This window comes from Lissotriton helveticus, chromosome 9 (assembly GCF_964261635.1).
Source record: "Lissotriton helveticus chromosome 9, aLisHel1.1, whole genome shotgun sequence".
Lineage (NCBI taxonomy): Eukaryota > Metazoa > Chordata > Amphibia > Caudata > Salamandridae > Lissotriton > Lissotriton helveticus.
Genome location: NC_136070.1, coordinates 908,257,482 through 908,283,511, shown reverse-complemented (window position 1 = coordinate 908,283,511; position 26,030 = coordinate 908,257,482). Strand labels below are relative to the sequence as shown.

Below are 26,030 nucleotides of genomic sequence, written 5' to 3'. Positions count from 1 at the left end.
TAGTGAGGATTGGGGACCATAGATCTACATTATGTTTAAAGATGTCCGCTGGAACCCCATCAGGGCCTGGAGCTTTCACGCATTTAGATGACATCAGGGCAGTAACTACTTCCTCATGGGCAAAGCTAAGGTTACTTTTATCTGGTGGATCAATCTGTTCCAAAATGAGACCGTCTATAAGCCCAAAAATGTTTGAAAAGTGGGAGACCCAGGCGCTTTCATCCACTGCCACCTCAATTCGGGGTATTAAATTCGGATCCGTTAAAAAGGGAGTTTTAACAGTTTGCCAAAATGTGGTCGCATCCTTCAAAAGACAGCTCTGATGCAATTTATCCCATAAGCCCTTTTTAATCTCTAGTTTTCAGTTTTTTAATGCCTTATTGTACTCTCTTCTCAATTTAATAATTTCCGGTTTAACTCTGATAACCCTGCAAAGTGCTTTCTTTAGAAGAGAATAAGCTCTCCTGGTTGCAGGATTGAACCAGCCCTTGTTAGGTTTCTTGTTACACTTAGACTTACGTAGAAGTTCATTTTTGATTGCGTTAGTAATAACAAGAAAACTATCTAGTATTTGCTTTGGAGCAGATTCAGGATTAAGACAGATTTCCACCTGTGAGAGTGTACGTCTAATGATTCTGGCTGTGGTTTCAGCGGGATCGGTATTTTCCCATTTTATAGTGTAGCCATTCAATTTGTCCACCCTCAGTGCTTCTTGGGATAATAGAGTGGGTGGGTTGCCCCGCTTGCGCGAATCAGGTACTAGAATAGTCATAGTGTTGGGAAAGTGATCACTAATAGGGTTTGTTCCAGTGCAGAAACAGTACATTTGCCCTTTCAGAGTTTGAGAAACTAGAATAAAATCAATCAGGGTTGAGAAACCTCTGCCAATGAATGTTGGAGAGAAAACTACTGGAGGAGCTACAAGCTCATTTGCAAAGCCAAGTTCCAACAGAAATAGGATCTCCATAAGTCGATTCCCTATACTTGAGTGTGGAAAGTGGGTTAAGTTTAACCCGGCCTCATCCACAATTCCACATTTTTTTGAATCATTTTCTTTACATAGGCTAACATGGAAGTCCCCTCCCCAGATCAAATTAAAGGGTTTGCCCTTCAAGTTTTCCCGTTGTACCACTAGGAACAGAAGGATTTCTTCCAGGACAGGGAGTACAGCATGGGGTGTTAAATTATTATAGAAGTTAACTATATAATACACTGTTTTTTTTATTATTTTAAGAACTTGGAAATTAGGGGTATGGATTAAGTCCTTTATGCCCGCACTTGGAAACTCATTTGAAATGTAAATTGCTAGACCACCTTTTGCTCTACCTGAGGTAGAGGGTAGAGCAAAGGAATTAGACGTTTTATAACCTTGAAGATGAACAGGGGTGGTCAGCCAAGTTTCTTGGAAGCAAAGAATATTATTATGCCGTATTTCAGAAAGCCATGTGGGTAAATCAATCTTTGAACGTAATCCTGCCACGTTCCAGAATATCATTCTTAGGTGAGTATCAGTATGTTTTAAGCCTCCCACGTCCGTTTTATCGATAGTATGTCCAATAACCCCATTAACTATGGGAACACCTACAGTTTTTTCCATTATAGCAGGCTTCGAAGACACATAAAGGTCTCCTATACTTGAAGGTGAACCTAATTGTGGTATAGGATCTTCCCCCGATGTAAGTTGGGGGGGCTCAAATGCCCTAATAATAGGAATAGGTGTAGTAGTAGTAGCCTCATGTATTGATATACAGTTAGATAATTGGTCGTGAGTACGTCTTATTTGGGTATCAGATAATACAAGTCATTCGTTTTCATCTAAGCCAGAGAGGAGATCGAATGAATTGTGTAAGGGGATATTCCATTGCCCGTTTGGATTTATCTGGTGGTACCTGCTAACAGGAGGAAAAGGGGGCCTTTTGGGGCGTTGGGTTGGGAAAAATGGGGGAAGATAGGTAGCACCAGTTCTTGATGTTATAGATTGGGAGTTTCGACAGAGGGTTTGCGAGGGATTAAAACTGTTCCACCTTTGTGGTGGATTTTGTGGGGTCATCAGAGCTTTTGGATAGAAGTAGCTCAGGTTACGAGATGAAATACTATCTTCACCACTCCCTGGGAACCAGTCGCTAATATGGGTAATGACTCTATGGTCCCTAAAATTAATTATCACGATATCTTTTGGTCGGGGGCCCACCCAGTTACAACGTCTGACAGACACTATGGGCCAGATGTAGGTTAATCTCATTTACCGATTCATAAATACTGAATTTTACCGATTCGGTATTTATGAATCTGTAAATGAGATGTAGGTAAAAATTCGGTATTTTTTACCGAATCGATAAGATTCGGAATTTACCGATTTGGTAAATACCGAATCGGTATTTGCTATTGAATCCTATGGGCCTTGAAGCCCATAGGATTCAGTAGCAAATACCGATTCGGTATTTACCGAATCCGTAAAAATACCGAATTGCTAAGGGGGACAGGGTGTCATTTTGACACCCTGTTGCACCCCTGTAACTGGCGTTTGCGCCATGTGGCACACAGACATGCCCTTAGGGCATGTCTGTGTGCCACATGGCACAGGTGTACATGCACAGATGTGCATGTACACAAGAATTCGTAATTTACCATGCAATTGTATTGCATGGTAAATACCGAATTCTAAAGGCCCTGTAGCACTGTTAGAAGTGCTACCTACATCACAAAATACATTTTCGGAATTTTTACCGAATGGTAAATTTACCGAATCAGTAAAATTTACAGAATCGGTAAATTTACCGAGTCTGTAATTTTACCGATTAGGTAAAATTACCGATTCGGTAACATTACCGAAAATGTACGTTTTTCTAGCCCCTACATCTCCATAGCCCTTTACCGGTCGGAAACGGCCGAAAATCGGTATTTTCGGCTGTTTCCGACCGGTAAAGGGCTACCTACATCTGGCCCTATGTCTCCATTTATATGTGGTGGGAGTGGTCTGTTATTGCCTAGCCAATAAATGGCTTTGTTTTTAAGGTTTGCATGGGGTTCTATGCATCCTTCTGCCAAGACTGGAACTCCGGTCAGAATGATGACGTAATTTGATGCCTCAGTGGGTAGATCTACATAATGTCTGCAGTTAGGTCGTGCTGTGAATGTTGTGGGAACCTTAGATGGTACTGCACTTTTAGTAATAGGCAACTTTAAAGAATATGTTTGGATTTTCTCTCTGTGTTGCTGTTGAGACCAATTCGGTCTAGAAGGAGCAGCCTGGGCAATCCCTGAGTTGGATGTGGGGCACTCCCCTTGAGGTCTAGTAGGTCTCTGTATGGGACACTTAGTTGGAGGACGATTTACCTGAGCAGTAGGTTGCTTTGAGGCCACTTCGTTTAATGTGGAAACTTCCAATAAGCGATTCATTTGGTCACCCAGCCTCTTAACTCTTTCTGTGAGCGGTAGCAGGAGGGATTTTAGGAGGTGTTCCATAGCCTCCATTAAACTTTTTAGGGACGAACCTTCTGGGAGAAAGCTTTTTATAGGACCAGATAATAAATCCCTCACTAAATCTGTTGGTAGTTCCCTCGTTAAATCAGTTGGTGGTAAAGTTATTTTTGGACATTTACCCACTTGTATGTCCCCACCCTTCTTCCTTCTTTTTTTTGGTGGTGAGCCTCGGGCTCTTTGTTGCCTTTTGGTGCGCTTATTTTCTTTTTGGACAATAGCTACTATCGTGGAATGCGTAACTGAAATTACTTCCATCTCTACTAATGAGTTAGATAAAGAGGGTGGGACGTTCGTATTTGTATCACAGGTTATATCATTAATAGGAGTTGTAAGGGATCTATCCTGCAAAAGTAGAGGGATAATATCGATGCTAGATAGCTCAAACTCAGCATTTTCAGTTTGTGTGCTGTGATGCGGTGACGTAGCTAAATGTATTGGACCCAGAGATAATGACTTATTTTTAAGGAGTTCGACAGATAACCGTCGTTTGGCGCGTCGCTCAGCCAGCGCGATTTCTCCGTCTATTTCCAGAGTGGCCCTAGTAATATAGTTATCTAAGGGTTCTATTGTTGTCCCCCCTGTGATAGAGGCTTTTACTTTTGGAATACGCGAGGGCATGCTGTGAACAGATGACGTTATAAATAAGCTAAACTAAGCCACTATAGATCACTAAGTTAATGTCAATAAAGTGAAATGATCATTTAACATTTGCAATCATTGCAGTCATGATGAAAATGAAGTAAACAAGGGGCAGCTTACAATAGCGGAGTCCAATGTTTCTTGGGCAAAAAGAAGGAGGGTAGGCCCAGCCCTGCCTCCTCCTGCCCCGGACGGCCACAGACGGCCCGCCCTTTGCCCGGGCTTCGCCCGGCTTCCCGCTTGCGTCCTGCGACGCGGGGGACACGCAGCTTTAGTAGCGCCTCCAGGCGCAGGGATGACAAATCCGGGCTGCGCCGCCGCAAAGGGTGATGGGAAGCCGAGTCCTCCACTCGGCAGCCGCGAGGATGGTAGGAGCGGCGGCGGGAGGACTCGAGCAGTGCAGCGGCCAGGTAAGAGAACAAGAACTGATCCCACAGTCACTATAGGCAATTAACGAAGACCCCTGGGTATTCTGCAACCCAACTCAATAAGTATTTCTAGGCCCGTAGCTGCAACAAAATGGTACTCACATGTGTGTCTAGTAAGTGGTTTTCATTTAAATATTCTGTTTTGATAAAGAAAGAGGAATGCCGTGAAAGAGGAATTGAGGAACTGAACCAACAACAAGGAAATATTTTTAAGGCATATTTTAATAGGACTGCTGTTTCTTGGGAAAATGTTTGTTGTTTGTGTCAAAACACTTTAAAAGGAAATGTATATTCTTCAGAATGTAATCAAATGATAATTGATTGTTTTTCTTTCTCACAGATCCTTTAACACCAGGCCACCGGAGTGATTCCTGATTGGCAGTGGCAGAGATGAGGACCTTGGAGCAGAGCCCACTGCTATCTTTCCTTGCTAAGACCTTGGTGGTGGCAATCATCTTCGCAGGAAACATCTCCTGGGTGGCGGCATCAGAGACACAGTTGGAGGTCAATAAAAGTGCAACATGTGGGATTGAATCCAAAGGATGCCAGCCTGGCATCATCCTACCTGTATGGGAACCAAACAACCCTTCCTTTGGCGACAAGGCTGCCAGGGCAATTGTCTACTTTGTAGCCATGTTGTACATGTTTCTTGGTGTGTCAATAATTGCAGATCGTTTCATGGCATCCATAGAAGTCATAACTTCACAGGAGAAGGAAATTACTCTTACAAAAGCTAATGGGGAGACGAGTGTTGCAACAGTTAGAATCTGGAATGAAACAGTTTCTAATCTTACCTTGATGGCCCTAGGCTCATCAGCTCCAGAAATTCTTCTGTCCGTCATTGAGGTTTGCGGCCACAATTTCAATGCTGGTGAATTAGGGCCTGGTACCATTGTTGGCAGTGCTGCCTTCAATATGTTCGTAATCATTGCCATCTGTGTCTATGTGATTCCAACAGGTGAGAGCAGGAAAGTTAAGCATCTCAGAGTTTTCTTTGTCACTGCCTCTTGGAGCATATTTGCCTACATTTGGCTTTACCTTATCCTTGCTGTGATTTCACCAGGGAGGGTCCAGGTCTGGGAAGGCCTTGTGACTCTCCTTTTCTTTCCTGTTTGTGTTGTCTTTGCCTGGGTTGCAGACAAAAGGTTGCTCTTTTACAAGTATGCCTACAAGAGGTATCGACCTGACAAACGTAGAGGCATTGTTATAGAGACTGAAGGCGAATTCCCCAGGGGAATAGAAATGGATGGGGCATTTATTGCTGACCATCGTGACAATGGGTTCATTGATGGGTCGGTGGCCACCATGGAAGCAAAGGAGCTTGATGAGAGTCGCAAGGAAGTAATTCGCATCTTGAAAGATCTCAAGCAGAAGTACCCAGAACGAGAACTGGACCAGCTGGTCGAAATGGCCAACTACTATGCTCTTCTTCACCAGCAGAAGAGCAGGGCATTCTACCGTATCCAAGCCACCCGCATGATGATTGGTGCTGGGAACATCCTGAAGAAGCATGCAGCTGCAGATCATTCCAAGAGAGCAGCCAACTTACAGGAAGTCCCATCAGATACAGATGAAGAAAATAGCAGCAAGATTTTCTTTGATCCATGCACCTACCAATGCCTGGAGAACTGTGGGTTTGTAACACTTAATGTTACCTGCCAAGGAGGCGACTGCAACAGCACTTTCTATGTGGATTACAAAACTGAAGATGGCTCAGCCAATGCTGGTTCTGACTATGAATACAGTGAAGGCACCTTGATCTTTAAGCCTGGGGAGACACAAAAGGAAATCAAGATCGGGATTATTGATGATGATATTTTTGAGGAAGACGAGCATTTCTTTGTCCGACTGCTAAACCTCCGCATCGGTGATGCAGAGGGCATGTTTGAATCAGATCCCACCGCTTATCCCAAAGGTCGTCTGGTGTCACCTCTAATTGCCACAGTGACTATCCTAGATGATGACCATGCTGGGATCTTCACCTTTCAGGAGAATATAGTGCATGTCAGTGAAAGTGTGGGCCTTCTGGAGGTGAAAGTGGTGCGGAACTCAGGAGCAAGGGGGACCGTAATTGTGCCCTATAGGACAGTGGAGGGTACGGCTAGAGGAGGTGCTGTTGACTATGAAGATGCATACGGAGAGCTGGAATTCCAGAATGATGAAACCCTGTAAGTACAAGAACCTCCATTCTGCTTTTTTCTCTGCTTTATTTCTTTGTTCAAATTTTATGAATCAATAGCCTCCTCCTACACCATAAACTGTACTATTTATGTATTTGTGTACGTGCATTTCTACAGGGCAGTCATAGCTAAAAAGGCATTTAGCACTGAAGAAGGATGAAAGCCTACGGGTACAATTCAAGGTTATTTACAGAGAGTACAATTTTATTATGAGAGGAAGTATTGTGTTCCTTGAAAGGAAGAACCTTCACCTTATCTTCTTCCTGAATTGCAAAAGGTTTGGAGCAGCTCTGATTGATGTATGTGAGGATCACTGGAGCTTTGACAGAAAATGAATGCCTTCTGTTTTTTTCTTTCTTGAACATTTTCGTCTGTACTCTGGCAATGTCCTGGCGCCTGGTATGGCACTGCTCACCAGAGTTTTTAGTTTATTTACCGTGTAATTCACACATGCCTCGCAATTGTTTCTGATGTCCTCATAGGTGATGCATCTGCTCTTGAAGAGGAAAAAGGCCTAGAGGAGTAGCCATATACTCCATTCAGTGATGGGTGATGGGAGCGAGTGCCTTCGGGTTCTCGATGAGACATGTAACATGCCTTTGAATGGTGCTAGAATGGTGTTGTACAGGACCTTGAGCAGAATACTCTCTTCATCTACGTATGCGAGGTCCAGAGTTTGCACCCCAGTTGTGGAATCAGTTTCTGGAATTTAGATGTTTAACGTTCCCGAGGAGACAGAACTGATAGCATTTCTGTCTTAGCTTTCTGGATGAAGTATTCTTTGAAGGTGAGGAATCTCATTGATTTCACATTGTTCATCACCTGAGGAATGATACCGGCTAGGTATATGTTGTCTACCAAGTTTGGATCTGTGGTTGTGTATAGCTGCTGGTGAACAGGAGCTATGTCTGTGTTGGTTTTATGTTTAGGTACGAACTTGGGGACTTATTTACAACAAAATGTTGAAGCATGCTGTTGTGCCAAAATTGATAACGCCATGCTCTGACATTTAAAACACAGGTATATGCCATATTTACAAAAATAGGGTGCACCCATGTGTTACCCCTAGCGCTGGCACTAATAAAGCTGCCTAGCTCCAACGCAGGCACCCAGCCACCAGGTTACAAGGGTACCTGTGCTGCAGGGGCAATTTTGTATGTGCAAGAAGGGACACCTTCCTGCACATAAACAATCTTGAAAGGCAATTGGCTCTTCTATGTGTGTTGAAGAATGCTGTACACATGGAAAGAGCAACAAACAAGAAGAAAATAATAATTTCTCCTTGTATCGCAAGTCTAAGAACAGGTATTCCCTGGTCTTAGTTTTTGGCACTGCCCTAGCCGTGTAAATATGGTGCAGCATTAAAAAGCAATGGGTGTAGCGGCGGAACATCCACTAAAACACCCATTGAACGCCTCTTTCCCGCTAAGTGAAGCTTGAAAAGGGCCCTAATTTACAAGGCGGCCTTAAGCCCCATTAAGTGGCTTAACGTCACTTTGTAAATAAGGAGAAGGGTATATCACTATCTGAATGTCGCTGAAATTGACATTCTGGTGGCAATATCCTCTTGTAAATAGGCCCCTTGGTATCTATTCCACATGACCTCAAGGTAGCTTGAGTCATTGAATGTCATTGGTTGAGAACATTATAAGTTAGAGTTCAGTAACTTCAGTATATTGATGTATCCTGATGTTATTGTTGGCAAGTAAGGGTACAAGAGATTGCAGATGATTGTGATGGAGAGAGTATAGATCCCTGGAGGACTCTGTATAGCGCTGGGAGTTTGGAGATCCTGCTTTCTTATCGGTATAAACTGCTGGGTATTTTCAAAATATGAGGTAAAGCAGTAAATTACTGTGTTAGAAAAACACATCCTTGTTTCCAGGGTGTGAATTTGTGCTTGATGGTCTACTGTATTCAAGGCTAGGGAGAAACTGTGCAGGATCAGGCAGCAGGGGTTGTCTCTGTCGTATGTGAGGGGGGCATTGTCGTAAAAAATACGGGAGAATGATGGGGCAGCCGGTGGCAGTGTCATCTGGGTACAGAGTTGGTTTCTTCTATAGTGGAAGCATCTGTCCAGTCTTGAGGGAATCCTGGAAGGTTCCTAGACTGAGGATGAAATTGATGATTTTGAGGGGCATTGTGAGGGGATATTTTCAAAGAGTTATTATGGTAGGATTTCATACTCATATGAGGTAACTTTGAATCAGTTTAACATGGTGATGAGATCTGAAAGCATGGGGAGGGGGAGGGGATGTAGTATGGGAGGCTGAGAAATTTAGTTTTTCATGTCATGGGTTGGTTTAAAAGTAGTTGATAGCATTGCACTTAACTTGAAGGATGAGATGATTTAGGTGTGGACTGATGCAGAGTTTAATGGCCCTAAATAGTGCTTTGGGTCTGCTACATGCTTTTCTGATGAGAGTTCTGTGGGACATGTCTTTGGTTGAGTTGATTACGACTGTGCTCATGTAGCAGACTCTATTGAGTTGGATGGGGTCATCAGGCACAATGTTCTGTCTCCTTTCCTTTTTGTGCATAACACACCTTTTGTCAGAGAGTGCATGGGTGTAGAGAGGTGCTGAAAACTTTGGCTTAATGGATCAGGTTTTCAACTGACCGTCGAATTCTACATACTATTTCAGTGTGGTGCTGTAGAGAAGTGTGTTGACATATGATGTGGTATGAAAGGTTTTTGAAAGGTTGATGAGATCTGTTTGGAGCTAGCCTATGGGGGAGATCTTTGAAGAATTGTAATGTGAGCTTGGCTCTCTGCAGTTGATCTTGATATAGTAGAATGGTGAAGAAGATGGAGAAGTTCACTGTCAGTGATCTGCCCATTTCAGGAGCATTGGTTACCTGCAGTGGATTATGGGTGAAGCCAAGAGGACGAGATAGAGGGTACTGTCTTTGGAGTCAGTAGGTTTAATGGTATGCTTCTTGTTGTACTGGGTACTGAGGAATGTATCATGAGGTTCCTTCATATTTTTGAGTTGAAGTTGCAGAATAGGTTGAAGTCTCTAAAGAACGTTGGGTGGAAGCTTGGGGCGGGGTGGCGGAGATGAGGCCTAAGTGGGTTGCAATGAGATGAATGTTGGGTTCTGGGGAATCTGTCCATCAGAACAAAACAGGCTGCCTGGTACTGAAGGAGAGGGAAGTGGCCTGTGAGGTGCTCGTTTGATTTGGCTGTTGTGCAGAGCCAAGAGGACTAATCGATGATGGCTAGCCCCCCTCCTGTCTTGAATGTGAGAGTAATGTGTTGGATGCTGTTTCTTTACACCATCTATATATTTAAAAACGTCTTCACTGATACAAGCTGTTTATAATTTAGTCACACAGTTGTTTCAGGCTGATGTAAAGGCAACGGCCAGGGCTTAAGTTACAGATTTTCTTTGAAGAATTAAAATTGTAATTTCTCCTCACACCAGAAACAAAGTCTCAAATTACAAGAATTCCTTAGTGTCACTGTAATCACATTGTTGAATACATTCAAAAGCGTATTTCACTATTTCTTTTGAACACAATTGTATTCATACATATGTGTTAAAGGTGACACTAGAGAGCAAATTGCCACACTTATCTAGACAGACAATTTACTTGTGACACTCAGATTCGTTTTTGGCTTTCCCTTGGATTTTCTCAGCTCTTACCTCCCATTGTATATCCCAGGGAATTTTAGGCGCTGTTATAGATCTGCACATGATCCAAGCTGAATGGCTTTTTTGTCCATTAAGCACTGTGATACATTCCCATAAATCGCAAAGGATACTGTGACGTGCAAAGGATGTTCTGACATTTACACGCTTAACATCTGGGTGCTGTCTGTCATGATCTGTTATTGCTAATATGATTTACAGACTATATTTGTCATTTAACTGGCCTCTTCATGCAGTCAATGTTTCTATTATATTTTAAATCACTTTTCTATTAAAAAGCGCAAGTCAGCCATGCTCAGAAAATGTGAGTGAAACTATGGCTGGTGACCTGCTCTTTCTTGGACTGAAGATCACTGGACTTGTTCAGGGACACACCCCTCTTCATGAGACACACTCTAATTTCCCAGAGCATTTAAATACCAACAACCCACTGCAACTGAATGTATGATGTTACACATACATTCACAATGCTGTATTTTACATCGCGTTCGTTACAACGCAAGTTGTTACAACGTCTGGGTTAGCTTAACCATCTTATCATGTCTCGTGTATGACATATTAAAGATTCCTCTGAACTTGTGTATTGATGATTTGATTACTCCAGCTTTGTGACATGCTAACATTAGTGGTAACATTGCTGGATATTCCTAGTGCCTCATTTACAACAAAATGCTGCAACGAGGTGCGGGAAGCTGTTTGGTAGCTCCGACCTGTGTCATTTTAAAAGCGCAATGATGCATCGTATTTACAACAATCAACGCATGCCTGTGCTTTCCCCTGTGCTGGTGCAGAATTGGCTGTGATGCACCAAAGCAGGCACCCTTGCGTCATGGTGCAAGTATGCCTGCGTTGTGGGGATGATTGTTGTTGTGCAGGAAGGGCCCCAGCTGGGCCCCACCTACCTGTCTAAAAGGTTTGGAAGATATGTGCCCTCCCGATCACTCAGATCATCCAACCTTAACTTGCTGGTTATTCCCAAATTTAGATTAGCTATGAAAGGAGGCAAAACCCTTGGAGTGCTGGGCGCCAAGGCCTGGAACAAAAACTACCTCTGCAACTACGCCAGATCCCGATAGAGAACCTTTTTAGAAAGGCTCTAAAAACATGGATTTTTAAACTCACTGACTCAGCCTGCCTGGCCATGATCTAAACTTCCCCCCCAGAATTCATCTTCCTGTCTCACTGGCATACGACCAGCTCCATGGCCATACACCTACTAGACACTACGGTCAGCGCCAAGATGCTCTGTGGAGTGTAAGCTGCGCTTTATAAAAATAAATTACATTACATTACAAGGGACACCTTCCTGCACAAAAACTATCATTGATGGCGTTTTCCTTTTTCTATGTGTGCTACAGAATGCAGCACACATATTAAGACGGAAAAAAAGGAGAGATAAGTAGTTCTCCTCGTTGCGCCTCCTTACGCCTCCCCTGGAGAGGTATAGAATTTTGACACATTCCCAGGTTTACAGAACTTTTTAAATCTGAGATTGCAGCAGAGTCAATGGGTGTTGCGTGGAAACATCCACAGCAACACGCAACACCCATGGCATGCCCATTTCACACAAAGTGATGCTTGAAAAGGGGCCGTATTTACAAGGTCATGGAAAGCAACACAGGGTGGCTTTGCGTGGCCTTGTAAATATGAACCAGCATGCTGTGCCACCTGTGAGTCAAAAAAACTGCCGCCCCTGCGGCGCAAGGGGCTTGAAAATAAGCCCCTTAGTATCTGTCATTGTTTCTGGTCCTTCCACTTGCCCCTTAGCTTATGAAGTAATGCTGTGGGAATATTAGTCATATGGGTTGTACACAATAGACAGAAATCCAGATAAAATGTCACTTTCTAAATTAACTTAATGTTGCATTAGCTCCCGTAAATATGCCCTGTAATATGTAGCCATCATATAAGAAAGGATGTTTGCAATGAAAGTGATAAAGATATCATAATGTGCTCAGTATTTTCAAAATTGCAACAGGGATTCGTCAAAGCAGGGAAAGGTTGTATGCTGACGTAGTTCCCAGCAGCAGCTCAAGTTGAGTCTGAAACAGGAGACCTTAAAAATCTTGTGCAGAAGATCCAATAAGAATAAACGATTGTCACACCGAGCTACGAAGGGTGGACTCTGAAGGGCCTCCCTAATAACACAATAAGGACAGCACGCAAAACAACAATAGATGGTGAAAAGCAAATCAATGGGAAAAAGGAAAATTAAAAATAAGCGAAAAATGCAATCTTTACAGAGAAGAAAATACCTATACATGAAAAAGTATATGAAGCCTAAAGGGGTCATCCAGTGAGTGATGCCCCACAGATACACCCCACCAGACATCATATAGAAACATAAACATGCTAGAATTCTTGTTGTTGGTGATTCTTACTTTAAATATAATGAGGTACGAACGAATAGGAAAAAATATGTGATTACTCACCACTTCTGGGATGCAGAATGACTTGACATCAAAGAGAACCTTGTAATTGATTGCACTCCGACAAAAAATCAAAAGAGCAGAAAAACAGAGGCACAACAGAAGCACAAGAATATCTTCACAGGTACATTGTCAGAATGAATAAGTGAAAATCTCATGAAGCACAAGAAAACAGAAGGGTAAGGACGAGGGAGAGTGGTGATGGATGACAAGAGCGATGAGAAAACCTATCAATTAGACTTGTTGTCAGATCAGAGGCTTGAGTAGAGACTGTGCTTTTCTCCTGTGTTGCTCCCCAAGACCCAGAAGCACTGTTAGGTAAACTGACATCTTTGATTGGACTAAATACAGTTTCAAGACATGGGAATGTGTGCCTGCAATAGCCATCTTAATTTGGTCTTAATGTGAGCTCCAGCAACAGGTAGAATCCTCTACCTGCCCCATGCTACAATCATGGACTCAGCTGACAGAGTCTCCACTACCAATCGGTGGCTCCTCCACTAAGAGGGAGGAGTGTTGCCCCACTGCTCTGTGAGCAGTTCACAAAGGAAAAATAAAATGATAATAACACAATGCTATTATTTTATTTTTCTGTCTTGGCTCAGCTGGTTAGGGGTGAGGCTGGGCTGTCACAGGATCAGAGTTAGGAGGAGTGGGCACTCTCTAAAGTTCGCATGACAATTTGGCCAGCCGTCTTGGGCCAGCCAAATAGTCATGCTCACATAGCATGTTCTCCACCTGGCTGTATTGTACAGCCTGGGTGGAGAATATGCACAGGCTCCCAATTCCTGTCTGAGCGCTGAGCCATGGTGCTCAGACCAAGCACAGAGGTGCTGTCATGCAGCACCTGGATTGGCATGGGGAGTCTGGGAGCTTGTGTGCTTCCTGCTCCTAGAGTCGACCGAAGACCCAAAGAAGACCGAGTGGTGGCAGCCAGCCTGCAGGGAAGTGATTTTAAAAAAAAAATATTCCCCCATGCCCGCCACTCCGTTAAGTAGCAGCCGCCACTGCCAGTACCCCAATTCCCACTTAACATTTCTCTGTCAATTCTCACTACATTTCCCACCACCTCTCACTTCTCTGCTGTGGTGGACCCTAGTATGGAGACTGAACCCTTGAGGACGAGCGGTGCGTCCTGGCAATATTAACCTTGATAACAACTTATCACAAATAGAACTGACAAATAAGCAATTAATTACCTGAGAAACTTCATAAATGTAAATTTTCATTAGAGAAGTTAAAAATATAAGTTCAAGGCCAGCAATGGTACAGCACTTCTCTCAGCCCATAATATAATTCTGTCCAGAATGTAATTATATATATATTTTTTTTCCAATGATGAGCTGACCAGGGTGCTCCACTAGCAATGCTGCCAGACTTAAAACGTGAACACTAGCATTTGCAGTCTGTAGTATTAAAATAACCAGACATTTCAACGTGATTCCATCCAGAGAAATGTACTCCCCTTCAAGATTGACTAATTTATAAGAAAGAACAAGGGTAAAGGCTTGAATGTTACCAATCTAAACGTAAATCACTTGAAACATATGGACAATACAGTACTCTACAATCCATAAAATCTCAGAGGACTAATAATGATGTACTCTACAATCTATCCATCAAATGTCACAGGACCAATAATGAGGGGATCCACCATTTTTTGCAAATTTCAGAGAGGCGCATACATTGATTAACACTAAGATTTACCCCTTTCAGGGCCATTCATAGCCCTCCTAAACTACTGCACCTCTCTATAAAGGTGGCAAAGATGAAAATGTATCTAATTTTCCACCCCACCAGGCCCCTGTGTAGCTCCACTTCCCCGAATCTGCAACAGCTTAAATTGGTCCTTCTGGTCAGTCCACAGCACAGGCTAATCTGCCATCTAGTCTTCAGCATTTGATTGCTTCTCAGGTTCTGGGTCACCCGTGTACCGGAGAGATCTGATTGTTGTCTCTTCCCTTTTTGATCGTTTCTGGGTGTGGTTTGATATTGTGCCTATAGTGTGCTATTGTCTTAAATCACAATAGAGGAGGGAGGGAGAAGTGATGATCCATTCGGCTTCCAAAATAAGGTACAAAGATCAAGATAAAAGGGGGAATGGATCACTTGTACCTGCGATACCAAGGTCATTTTGGTACCTTTTATAAAAAACCCTCATACACGTATGTAGGTGGAAGGGCGGTATATCTTGGTTCTCTGCCTATTCATAACGTGCAGCATCATCATAGGTTTTTTTTTCGGTATGCTCACCTCTACCTGAGGTTAACCGTTGGTATTACAGTAGTATCCAGAGACCAAAAATATTTTGAAAAATGAAGTGCTCAGTGTGAAGTGAAGTTAAAATTCTTTCTACATCCTCATTAGGGTGCAATTATTTATTAGTAAAGGGATGTTGAAGAAGTTTAAAAACAGTGGGTGTGCGTATATGGATCGTGTTACTCAATCCAGCGCACTAGTGTAGTCCATATGTGAGGTCACATGTTTCAGCCCCATTATGCCCAGCGGGTCTAGGGGGCTTTCATCAGTACCGGTGAAAATGAAGTGTAAACTTGTGGTGAGCCTGGTGTTGAGCAGAGACGCACTTTGCAATTGCTCCACTATTTTGGCCACGTCCCGCCACAGAAGTTTGACCTATGCCATGCCTGAGACATAGAAACCCTGCACTTCATCAAACCAGCCATCCTATACACATCCTCTGCAAAGCCTTCCACACCCTCGACAATGCCCTCTTCACCCCAAGTGTGTGCAACACAAACCTGCACATGTTCTGACAAGGCCAGCAAGTATGCACATCCCCACATCCCCAGCTACTGTCTGCAATCCCTCAACCAACATTCTCAGCTGTGCTGTCCCCATCCTTATGCTCTTTATGCCCTTGACGTCATTCTGCATACCATCAGTCACACACTGCACAACCTCAGCAACGCTCTGTGCCTCCTCATCCAGATGTATTTCTTTCAAGAAGGCAGTTGAGGAAAATTTGCCTGCAGGGAGTTAAAGGCTTGCAGACGCGGTAAACCAGATATAGATCAAAATCCGTAGGACTAGTGGGATGTCGGCGACCATAGGGAGGATTGGTATCTGGGAAAACAATAAAGGGATTTCGCTGTGAGAAACTTTACTTTTGCTTTGTTGCGTTCAACTTATGGAATATAAAGGGTATTTGTCCATGAACACTGAAAATATTGGTAAGGATTTGTGACGAAATGTCTGACTTGCGCCCTTCACTGCATAGTCTTCTGCTCCAGAAAACGCTGCCAAATAAAAAATGTAAGGAGCTTGCTTAGCTACTCACATTGGCACAGTAGAGAGTCCGATCTGTAATTAAAGAACTTAAGGCCCCAAACTGCAATTAGTGTTGAAATCACTATTAACATAAAATGTGTCTTAAAAGACGACATGCTCACCCCGAGGGTATCTTGGCGTAAGTGACAGATTACATTCATCCAAGTCAGCGGTGCTCATTAAATCAATCTTGGAGGGCTGAAAGGCTGATTGGGTCTTCCAGGACCCGAACCTGTGACCATGTGGCTAGCCATCGATCCCTGCAGTGGAGGCATTGGTCTGTTGAGCAATTAGAAGTCTTAAGATGCAAATCAGATAGTGGAAGAGCCCAATGACAACATTTTACACGAAGGAATTGGCCTAAATGCTCTTTCCTACAATATCTAATTAACGTGCTCCTGTTTACCACCGCAGATGTTACTCACTTAAGTAATAAACAAGCATTGGCTAATGCAGTAGGTCCTGACTACCAGACCTATTGGCTTACTCAAAATGTTTTTAGCCATGTCGCACATCAATGCGGCTGCTTTGCAGCATGGCTGAAAGTAAAAAAAACAAAAACAATATGCTGTGGGCAGTGCTGATCACGTCATATTCATTTTTAGGTCTCGCCTGGCGAAAGCAGCGCATGCGCTGCACTCACCATGGAGAGCACCTTTTGGAATCAATTCGGCGGAGGGCTTGTATGCGCGTGTCTGCATGGACAAACATGGCTGCTCTTGCCATGTGTCCATAGCAAACAACAGCATGCACGTGTCCGTAGACTTTAGGGTCTATGGACAGCCCGACACCCTAGCAACGGAAATGCACGTTATCCCCAAGCCCCCTTCCCGTTCTTCTTGTTCCCATTGCCTTTGTTCACCCCTCCCGTTGGCTGTGTTCTCCATCCCCCCCGTCGCCTTCCCGTTGTCCTTTCCCGTTGTGCGTGTACATTGTCTCAAAATTCGCTGACGAGCCAGCGGTAGTGCTAGATGCAGCGCGCATGTGTAGCAGAGACAGCTGCTTCCTGGGCATTTGGAATTTGTGAGGCCACGGGGAAATTAAAAGAAGATGGACCAAAGATACGTGGGTGAGTGTCTCCTGGCTGAAATCCGTCACAGGTCTTGTTGTGATTGGACACCCGTCCCCGTCACTTTCCCATGCATTCGCTTGCAGTTGGTCCGTCTGGCCGTCGCGTGGTGTGCGGCTTTAGTTGGGATGCGTTTACCTAAAGCTCGTCTACTGTCACTGTTACTGAGGTCATCATCCCACAACTACATGTTTGTATAGTATCAGTACATTGGTCTAGCTTGCGCACCGTATAGAGGCATGAGATCATACCCCTGCTGGAGCCCATGTCCAAGATGAGCCGCAGTAACTGAGTTTCCCCTGGCTCTGCTAGAAGTGCAGGCCACAGTTCCCGGATCACTCAACCACCCTATTTGAATACAAAAATGACATTTTGTATGCTGTAGATCGACAGTGCAAGTCACTATTTTTAAGAGCTTTAGTCAATAAAGTTGTCATGTTCTTGGAGGCATTTGCTCCAAACCAGTTGTGTAGAGAATACAGGCTTTTTTCTGGATAGGCGTTAATGCATTTTAAAACCGATGGTTTTGCTGCCTGTTGTGGCTGCTCTGTTATTTATCTATGGCTTCAATAGCGGTGGTCTGTAACAGCAGCCGTATTTCAGAGTTGGACATCTGGGACGGGTGTTATTTTGTTACATTCAGCACTACCTGGTTTGTGCACAGTTGGCAGGTAAAGTCACCAATAAAAGATTAGGTGTTTATTATTGCTTCTAGAAACATGACTGTGCTTACAACTGCTCTGAGTATGCTGGGGAGCTTGTACGATATTTAGTCTGTAGCTGTGCCCATTCGCACATTTCACAATCTGCTCCCAAAAAAATTTGCGTCACTTCACCGCACTATGTTCATGCCCAGTGCTATGATAACGTAGGGTTGTGAAGGATATTCTCCATTGAGTTGAATTACAGCAACACACAGACTATCGTAATAGGGTGCAGTATCAACATCTCAGAGCAGGGAGCATAAGCATTATTAGCAATGTAACCAGTGCTATTTTGCTTTACCCGTAACCTGTGCTGCCTGTTTCGTTTTTTTAGTTAGAGAGAAATAAGCACTGGTATTGTGTCTTTTGCAAACCTATGCAAAACTAATAATAAAGGCAGATGTATAAAGCAGTGGGCCAGCAGCCAAGACTCTCAGCACTGGCACTGAATGTAGCTATTTTACAAGTGGCTCTGCACAAATGATCAGGTCAAATGCAATCACGGTGCATGGCCGCTGGTGGGTGTAGTGAGCTGACCCATTGTCCTATTCTCTTGGTTATAGTGGATGGAAGCAAAATGTGAGTGACACATGAACAAACAGATCAGTGAGTGGATGAATCGGAACTTGCCAGAAAGCATCTGTTTTACGGATATGAATGCATTTTTGTATTATGAACGTTTGGGAAAATATGAGGCTGAGATAGCTGCAGGCAAGACCTAAGAAGGAATTATGTTCCAAACCTGCACTAGACCTGCTTCACAGTTTGAAATGCTCAAGTGCAGCTCATAGGGTTAATGTGGCTGCTGATCACCGACACCTGAAAGTCACGTGTTTAAATCTTTTTGAGTTTGATTTAGCGGTTTTGTCCTTCCGAGGTTATTAAATTAGTTCCATTTAGTTGGGTAATAGTAAGGACTTTTCAGCATAAGGGAACCCAGGAGAACGAAAACAAACACTGTATATAAACGTTCTCCTTCTACATTTACCAGTCATGCATCTGCTTCAATCTAAATCTATTACCTTATGGACTACGTACAAGTGCACCCTGCCTAATGTATACTTGGAATTTATGTATGACGTCTGCTTCCTTCTGTAAGCTGATTAACGTTTGGGTATAATGACACAGTGTGAGTCTTGCCCATCGGTGCTGCGAGAAGAGCACAGCTGCTTTTTGCTGCAACTAACTTTCCGTGGTTGCCTTTTTAAAGTGTTACATATGTGCTTCAGTGGCAAACCGGGTAAACGTCCAGTTATTGTGCGAATTCTGGATTTGTGGGCAGATACTTGCAGCGTGTGTATTGATCTCTGTGTCACAGAAGCTTTGGTTATTCAGTAAGAACGGCCAGGGCTGGAACTGGAAAAACGGATATCCGATATCTTAACTTTGTAATTGTTTTTATTCCCTTCAATACACAGGCTAATATGCTGGAAGGGCGAGATTTTGATCGATACCTTATCACTATTGATCTAAACCCCGATCTGGTCGACTGAACCTTTGTTGCCTGTCATTGAGGGAAGAAAGTGCCTCTCTTACCAAGTTAGTTCACCCAATAAAGGACTTCGCTCCAAAAGATCACAAACAACTTCTAGCTTTCAAAAGTTTATTGTAAGGATAGGATAAGCTGCAAATACAGGCATCTCAGAATGAGATTCACGAGATACACAGGTCCAACTACATACATGTGCTCTCTGAAAGCCCTCAGACGAGCAACGGAAATTACCAGTACAAGTTCTAAGAATAATAAAGCTATCAGCATTGACGCATATTGAGATCTCTCCTTCATTTAAGTTGGAGGAAAACACACAGGTTAGGCTGTCCCTACCCTGCTCTAGATGGTATCCCTACTTAACCAAGTCTCAACCTAACAAAAGGTGTCAGCAGTGAATGACCCCCAAGGGAAGTCACTCACTCTTAGTCTCTTGGTGAAAACCTATAGTTCTCCAATCATGACCCCTCTCTGCCTACCCATCCGCTCTCTAAAGGGTCCTCAGGCATCTGCTCTAACTCCACCCAGGGGTGCTGTCCCTAATACAAAACAGTCAACAACATTTGAGACGCCCCTCGTGAGACGCCCCTCACGTGGTGTAGCTTCTGGCTTTTTCCATGCTGCTTTGTATTGGGCCTCATACGTTGGAGTTGACCTTGCTTCTCAGACTCTTCTCCGGCCCGCTGATACCCCTTAAACATTCCGGAACCCTCCTCCATGTCTGGGCCGTCTACTGAACAGACCTCTATTCATTTTATTAATAATCGGATCCTCCCTTTTCTCTTGCAGACAGACATCTGCAGCCAAGAACCCAACTCTCATAGACTTCCAAAAAGGCTCGCAACATTTCTCGGCCCAGACATGTACGTGTAAATCAATGTTAAAACATTTCAGGCCTACAGCATTTCTCATAATGATTATAGCATTCAACTTCTTCATTAATTAAAGCATGTTAATACTCTTATTCTATTATTCAGTAAACACATCTATAAATCATGGCCCATTAATACAATGACCAAAACATTAGTTCAATCTATGTCGTGGAAAGAAACACCTTCCCCTTCCCTTCTAGCTCTGGCCCTAAGGCCTACCACATTCTGCGTTTAACCACATGCCATCTTACATTTTAGCAGCTACACGACATAGATTCAGGAATAATCACATCTAATAAAATCATATAGTGTCACACATTTCTGTATTAGTTCCACTTCTACTTAAATCTCTACATTAGCTATACATTCAGAATATAATTGCAGATACTACTAGCACTCATGGCATTTCTCCTCATGATTTGTGCTTACTACGGGTAAGTGTGATGCACTCATACATTTAGGTCAGTTTGCGCTCTCTCAGTTCCCCCCTTTGATGACCTCTCGGGGTCATCACTAACATTTAAACTGTAGTTATTGCTAGCATAACTTGTCTCTGCGTTTCCAGAGCCCTCAGACTCCTGTACTGATTATCTTGTATGGCAGCCAATCTCTGCAGCTGCTCTCTTTGGGCCCTTTCTGACCTTTTTGCTCTGTACCATTTGAATACCCTCACCAATCCCCACAATATGATCCCACAGATCAATATTATGATGATTGGTTTTAGTATATACCACACAAAGCTTTTGCCTAGGGTGGAGATCCACCCTCCAACTTCACTCATTCCGTGGCCCACCTTTTCCCAGACATTTTCTCTACTCAAGTCTTCGATCTCCTTGTGAATATCAGTTATGTTCCTAATAACTTTCTCAAGGGGCTTTGAATTGTCTGGAATGTAGGTACAACATTCCTGGACCTTCAAAGCCTTACAGACTCCGCCCTCTTTTGCTAGTAGGACGTCTAACGCAAGACGGTTCTGAAGAACCATAGCCCTTATCGATTGCATCTCTCCTTCTACCAGCATTAAGGACTGAGCAGTGCTGGCAGACAACCTGTCGACGACTGTTGCCAGTCGTCTAATTTTAACATCATTAAGGATTAGTCCCAAAAGAGGGAACATAGCTCCAAAGACATCTCCGACCATTTCTGCATCTCCTATATCTCTCCTTCCCCTCGATGATGTCTTGCCCTCGATGATCTCTAAGTCTTGTGCATGATATATTTTGGGGAAGACAATTGCTAGGTAACATGATCCATACCAGTTGTCAGGTAGTCTCACGTAGGCATTTCTTCCACATACAAAATACACATTTGGAATCACTTGCATTCCCTTCAGGAAATCTTTAGTATAGTACTCTATATTGAAAGCATGTTCACAGCTGACTTCTCCCACGTATACATTTTCGTAATACGTTTTGGCTCGGTGAAGACATAGCTTTCCTTTCTGCGTCTTATCTAAAGCTATTGGACCACTACTACCCTTTCTCTTGTGTGCCTTCTCTTCCTCGGTCCAATCTGTTTTCCATTGTCCTGATTTTTTCAAAATCTTTTGTCTCCTGTAACGATCATCCACCTGCCCTATGAACTTCTTCTCGACTTCTGACACTTTGCATGTCAGGTTATTTCTACGGGCATGTGAAGTATCTAAGGTAATCCAAGGAATGAAGAACTTGGCCAATCTGTCTTCACTCTTCCAGTAGTCCCATTTGTTCATCTGCTTATAATTTGGGACTTCTGGCAACACTGAATCATAATTGGAGAAATAGTATTCAAAACTATCCCTCCCATAAAATATACTAAGCAATAAGCTACATGTAATGCCATATGTCAGCGGGAGGTGATGATATCTAATGCCTTCATCTACAGACGCCGGCAACTGCATGCAGACGTAACAGTCCTTAACCTCCATGGCATCCACGTATTCATATAAGAGTTTAGCATAAGCATTTGACCTAAAGTCTCCTTGGGACTCATCTACGTGTAACCTGCGGGCTTCTGCAGCTAATAACGCTTTCTCTTGAGTGTTTTCCCTTTTCTCACCAGCAACAGTGGGTGTAAGCGTTTCTACAGATTTCACATCAGTTACCTTCGCCTCTTCCTCATGTCCCTTTACATAAGAAATTGTTACCACTAAAGCTATTAATATTATCACTCCTACTATTAGTGTACCTATTATACATTTAGCTCTGCGGTTCTGGGTGCCGGCTTCCATTTCGTCAGACAATATGGCTCTCTCTTATCTTGGCACAAAGTTCTTTTCTTCTCGTTCCTTTACAGTCTCTTTTTACTCTTTTTCTCTTTAGAATCCACACAACTGGAAGCTGACAACCTTCTTCGCAAAAAGTCCTTTAACAGTTCAATAAAGACAACCCTAGCCCTTCTCCATCAACTCAAGGGAAGTTCCCTAATATTCTCTGCTTCCTGGGCGCTAGGTAATCTTCTTTTTTCTGCTCGCTTTATTTACAAAGTCCTTTAAGCATCTACTATCAGGTTTGTGCCTGCAGCTTCGATAGCAAAGTTCAGTATTTCCAAACGAAGATTGTGCTCTTCATGGGCTGTTATCGTTGTACCAAAGTCGGGGAATTGCAATTCTGAGAGAAACATGTGTTTTAACTTGCTGAGGCGGGGAGGTCTGGGGAGCATGAATGTTAGTGACCCTTCTTGTTCGACTCCGGGTACCAACAGTCGTATTTCCACGGTGACGATGGGCTCAGAACTGGACACCACCACCGCTCGAATCCTCCCTGTCTCCTGTTTCAAAGACATTTGTCGCCAGATATGTCCACTCAGGTGTGGAGTATCTTCTGCTAGGCACACGCACTCTTCTTGACCTTCTTCGGTCCGGTGCTTCAGCGCCCTGAGCACCTTCTTCCGGGTCTGAGTCTTCTGATATCGGAGGGAGGGTTACCTCTGGAGTTGACCTCAGGCTAGAGCTCCTTCTTTGCGGCCAATTAGCTTCTCCACGTGCCCTTCTACTCCTTCTCCTTCTTGTCTGTTCTCGCTCTCTGTCAGACCTGTCAGTGTCTGACTCGTACTCCCAGCTACTTTCTCCTTCTGTAGCGTCGTCTGTTTCGCTGTTGTACTGACCGTCCTCAGCTTGGTCAGACTCGTTCCCTTCTTCCGCTGGCACCTCTACAGCTTGGCTAGCCCCCTCTATGGCTTCTCGGTCCTCTGCTGGACGTCTATCCGAGAGAGGAGCTGTTTCTTCCCGAGGTGCTGGAACCCTTCGCGTATGTGACGCGTGGATCCAATTGGGCAGGCCTCCCACCTTCACAGCCGTATTCGCGATCAGGATGATCTGGAAGGGCCCACGCCAACGAACATCCAAGCAGCTTCTTCTCACATGTTTTTTCACCAGGACCCAGTCCCCAGGGTACAGGTCATGGCACGGGCCCTGGCACGATGGAACCTCGGCAGCCTGCACCTGAAGGGACACAGAATGAATGGCGTCAGACAGCCCCTTACAATAGTCCAGGATCATATCATCTGTGATATTTAACAGTGCAGTAGTTGGGACAGATGGCAGCCTCATTGCTCTCCCCATTAACACCTCATGTGGTGACAACCCCGTTCTTCTGTCTGGGGTACTACGAAGGCTCATGAGGACCAATGGCAGGGCGTCAGGCCAACTCAGGGTCGTTGAGGAACACACTTTTGCAATTCTGGCTTTGATCGTGCCATTGATCTGCTCCACAATTCCTGAGGCTTCTGGTCGGTAACTGCAATGCAATTTCTGATCTATGTTCAGAGCCGCACAAATCATCTTCACAAGCTCGCTGTTGAAATGCGTTCCCCTATCTGATTCCAAAGAGGCCGGCACCCCGAAGCGCGGAATGAGTTCCCTAAGCAGTAACTTGGCCACTGTGAGGGTGTCGCACCTACGTGTAGGGTATGCCTCAACCCATCTGGAGAATACACAAACAACCACCAGGACATAGCGGAGGCGGTTGCACCTCGGCATTTCAATGAAATCTATCTGCATTCGATTGAATGGACCTCCAGACCTTCCTATGTGACTCAGTGCAACTGGTGTTCTTTTCCCTACGTTCAGCTGCTGACAGGTCACACAACGCTGGCACACTGCTTCTGCTGCTATTCTAAACTTAGGATTGTACCAGGTCTGTCTAAACACTCTCAGCATCGCGTCTCTCCCTAGGTGTACGGGACCATGTATGTGTCTGGCCATTGGGCTCACCATCTCATTGGGCAACACTGCTCTGCCATCTGCTGAGACCCAAAAATGGGACTCACCCACTACACATCCTGCCTTTTCCCATGTTTCTTTTTCAAAATCAGGAGCATTTTCTTGCATGTTTGCCAGTTCGTCCCAAGTATCAACAGTTTCCAATATCATGGCTAATTCAGTCCTTACATTTATTCCGCCCACTTCCACCTCTGTGAAAGAGTACCCTTGTTCCGCGCAATACCGCGCGACTTCGTCGGCATATCTATTGCCTTTCGAGACGAAGTCCTCATTTCTGGTATGTGCGGTGCACTTTACAACTGCGATACCTGCTGGACATTGCAACGCCTCTAACAACAGGCGCACAAACTCTCCATTGCGAATGGGAGAGCCTGAAGAGGTCATGAACCCTCTTTGAGACCATAACTGCCCGTAATCATGAACCACCCCATAACCATATTGGCTGTCGGTGTATATGGTGACTCGAATTTGATTGCTTGCCAAGCAAGCACGTGTCAAGGCAATAATCTCGGCTACCTGAGCGGAGTGTACTCCTTCCAGGCACCCAGCTTCCACAACTCCAGTAATTGTACAAACAGCGTAAGCTGCTCTCAACTGCCCAACTTCGTCTCTTACACATGAGCCATCGACAAAGAAAATTGCGTCTGGGTCGGTCAGTGGCTCATCTACGATGTCGGGTCTGGGTTTGGTGCATAGTTCAGTCACATCGAGGCAGTCATGGTCTGTACATTCATCATCATCCTCGATATCATTTGGGAGTGGCATCAAGGTGGCAGGGTTCAAAACAGAGCATCTCTTGAGGGTCACATTCTCTGCAGCAAGAATAACTTGCTCATAGCGCGTGAGCCTGCTGTTGGTCAGATGCTGTGTTTTGGTCCTGGTCATCAATAGTTCAACAGAATGGGGCACGCACACCTCTAACGGGTGCCCCATGACGATATTTTCACATCTCTCAATGCTGACACCCGTTGCCGCAACGGATTTGAGACATCCGGGCAACGCTGCGGCTACTGGGTCTAAAGTAGCCGAGAAATAAGCAACTGGTCTACGGGCATTCCCATGGATTTGGACTAACACAGACAACGCGCAACCTTCTCTCTCACAACAGTAAAGCAAAAATGGTTTATTGTAATCAGGCATTCCCAATGCCGGAGCACGACACAGGTCCTCTCGCAGCTGTAGGAACGCCATCAAACAGTCTTTGTCCCATGGTACCGGATCGCTCACCTCCTTATGCGTCAGTTTTTGCAAGGGCTTTGCTTTCAGTGAAAAGTTCGCGATCCACTGTCGGCAATAACCCACCATCCCTAGGAACATCCTGACCTCTCTCTGTGTCTTAGGCGCATTCATTTTCATGATCGCCTCTATCCTGTCTGGTGACACCTTTCGTTTGCCTTTCTCTATTCTGTGTCCCAAGTACTGCACTTCTGTCAGGCAGTACTGCAACTTTCCCGGGGACACCTTGTGCCCATTGGCAGCTAGGTGATTTAACAAAGCAATAGAGTCCTCCCTGCAAGCTTCTTCTGTTTCTGACGCCACGAGGAGGTCGTCTATGTACTGGACCAGAACTGACTTCTGGGGCAGCACTAGAC

General features: G+C 44.3%; 1 protein-coding gene across 1 annotated transcript in view; it reads left to right on the top strand.

Moving 5' to 3' along the window:
• Nucleotides 1–26,030, top strand: part of LOC144781982 (sodium/calcium exchanger 2-like) — a 1,191,301-nt gene that overhangs the window by 545,483 nt on the left and 619,788 nt on the right. The window contains exon 4 of the mRNA XM_078661082.1: nucleotides 4,891–6,718. Within this exon, the coding sequence (XP_078517208.1) occupies nucleotides 4,941–6,718 (1,778 nt within the window). The 5' untranslated portion in view covers nucleotides 4,891–4,940. The remainder of the gene's footprint in view (nucleotides 1–4,890; nucleotides 6,719–26,030) is intronic.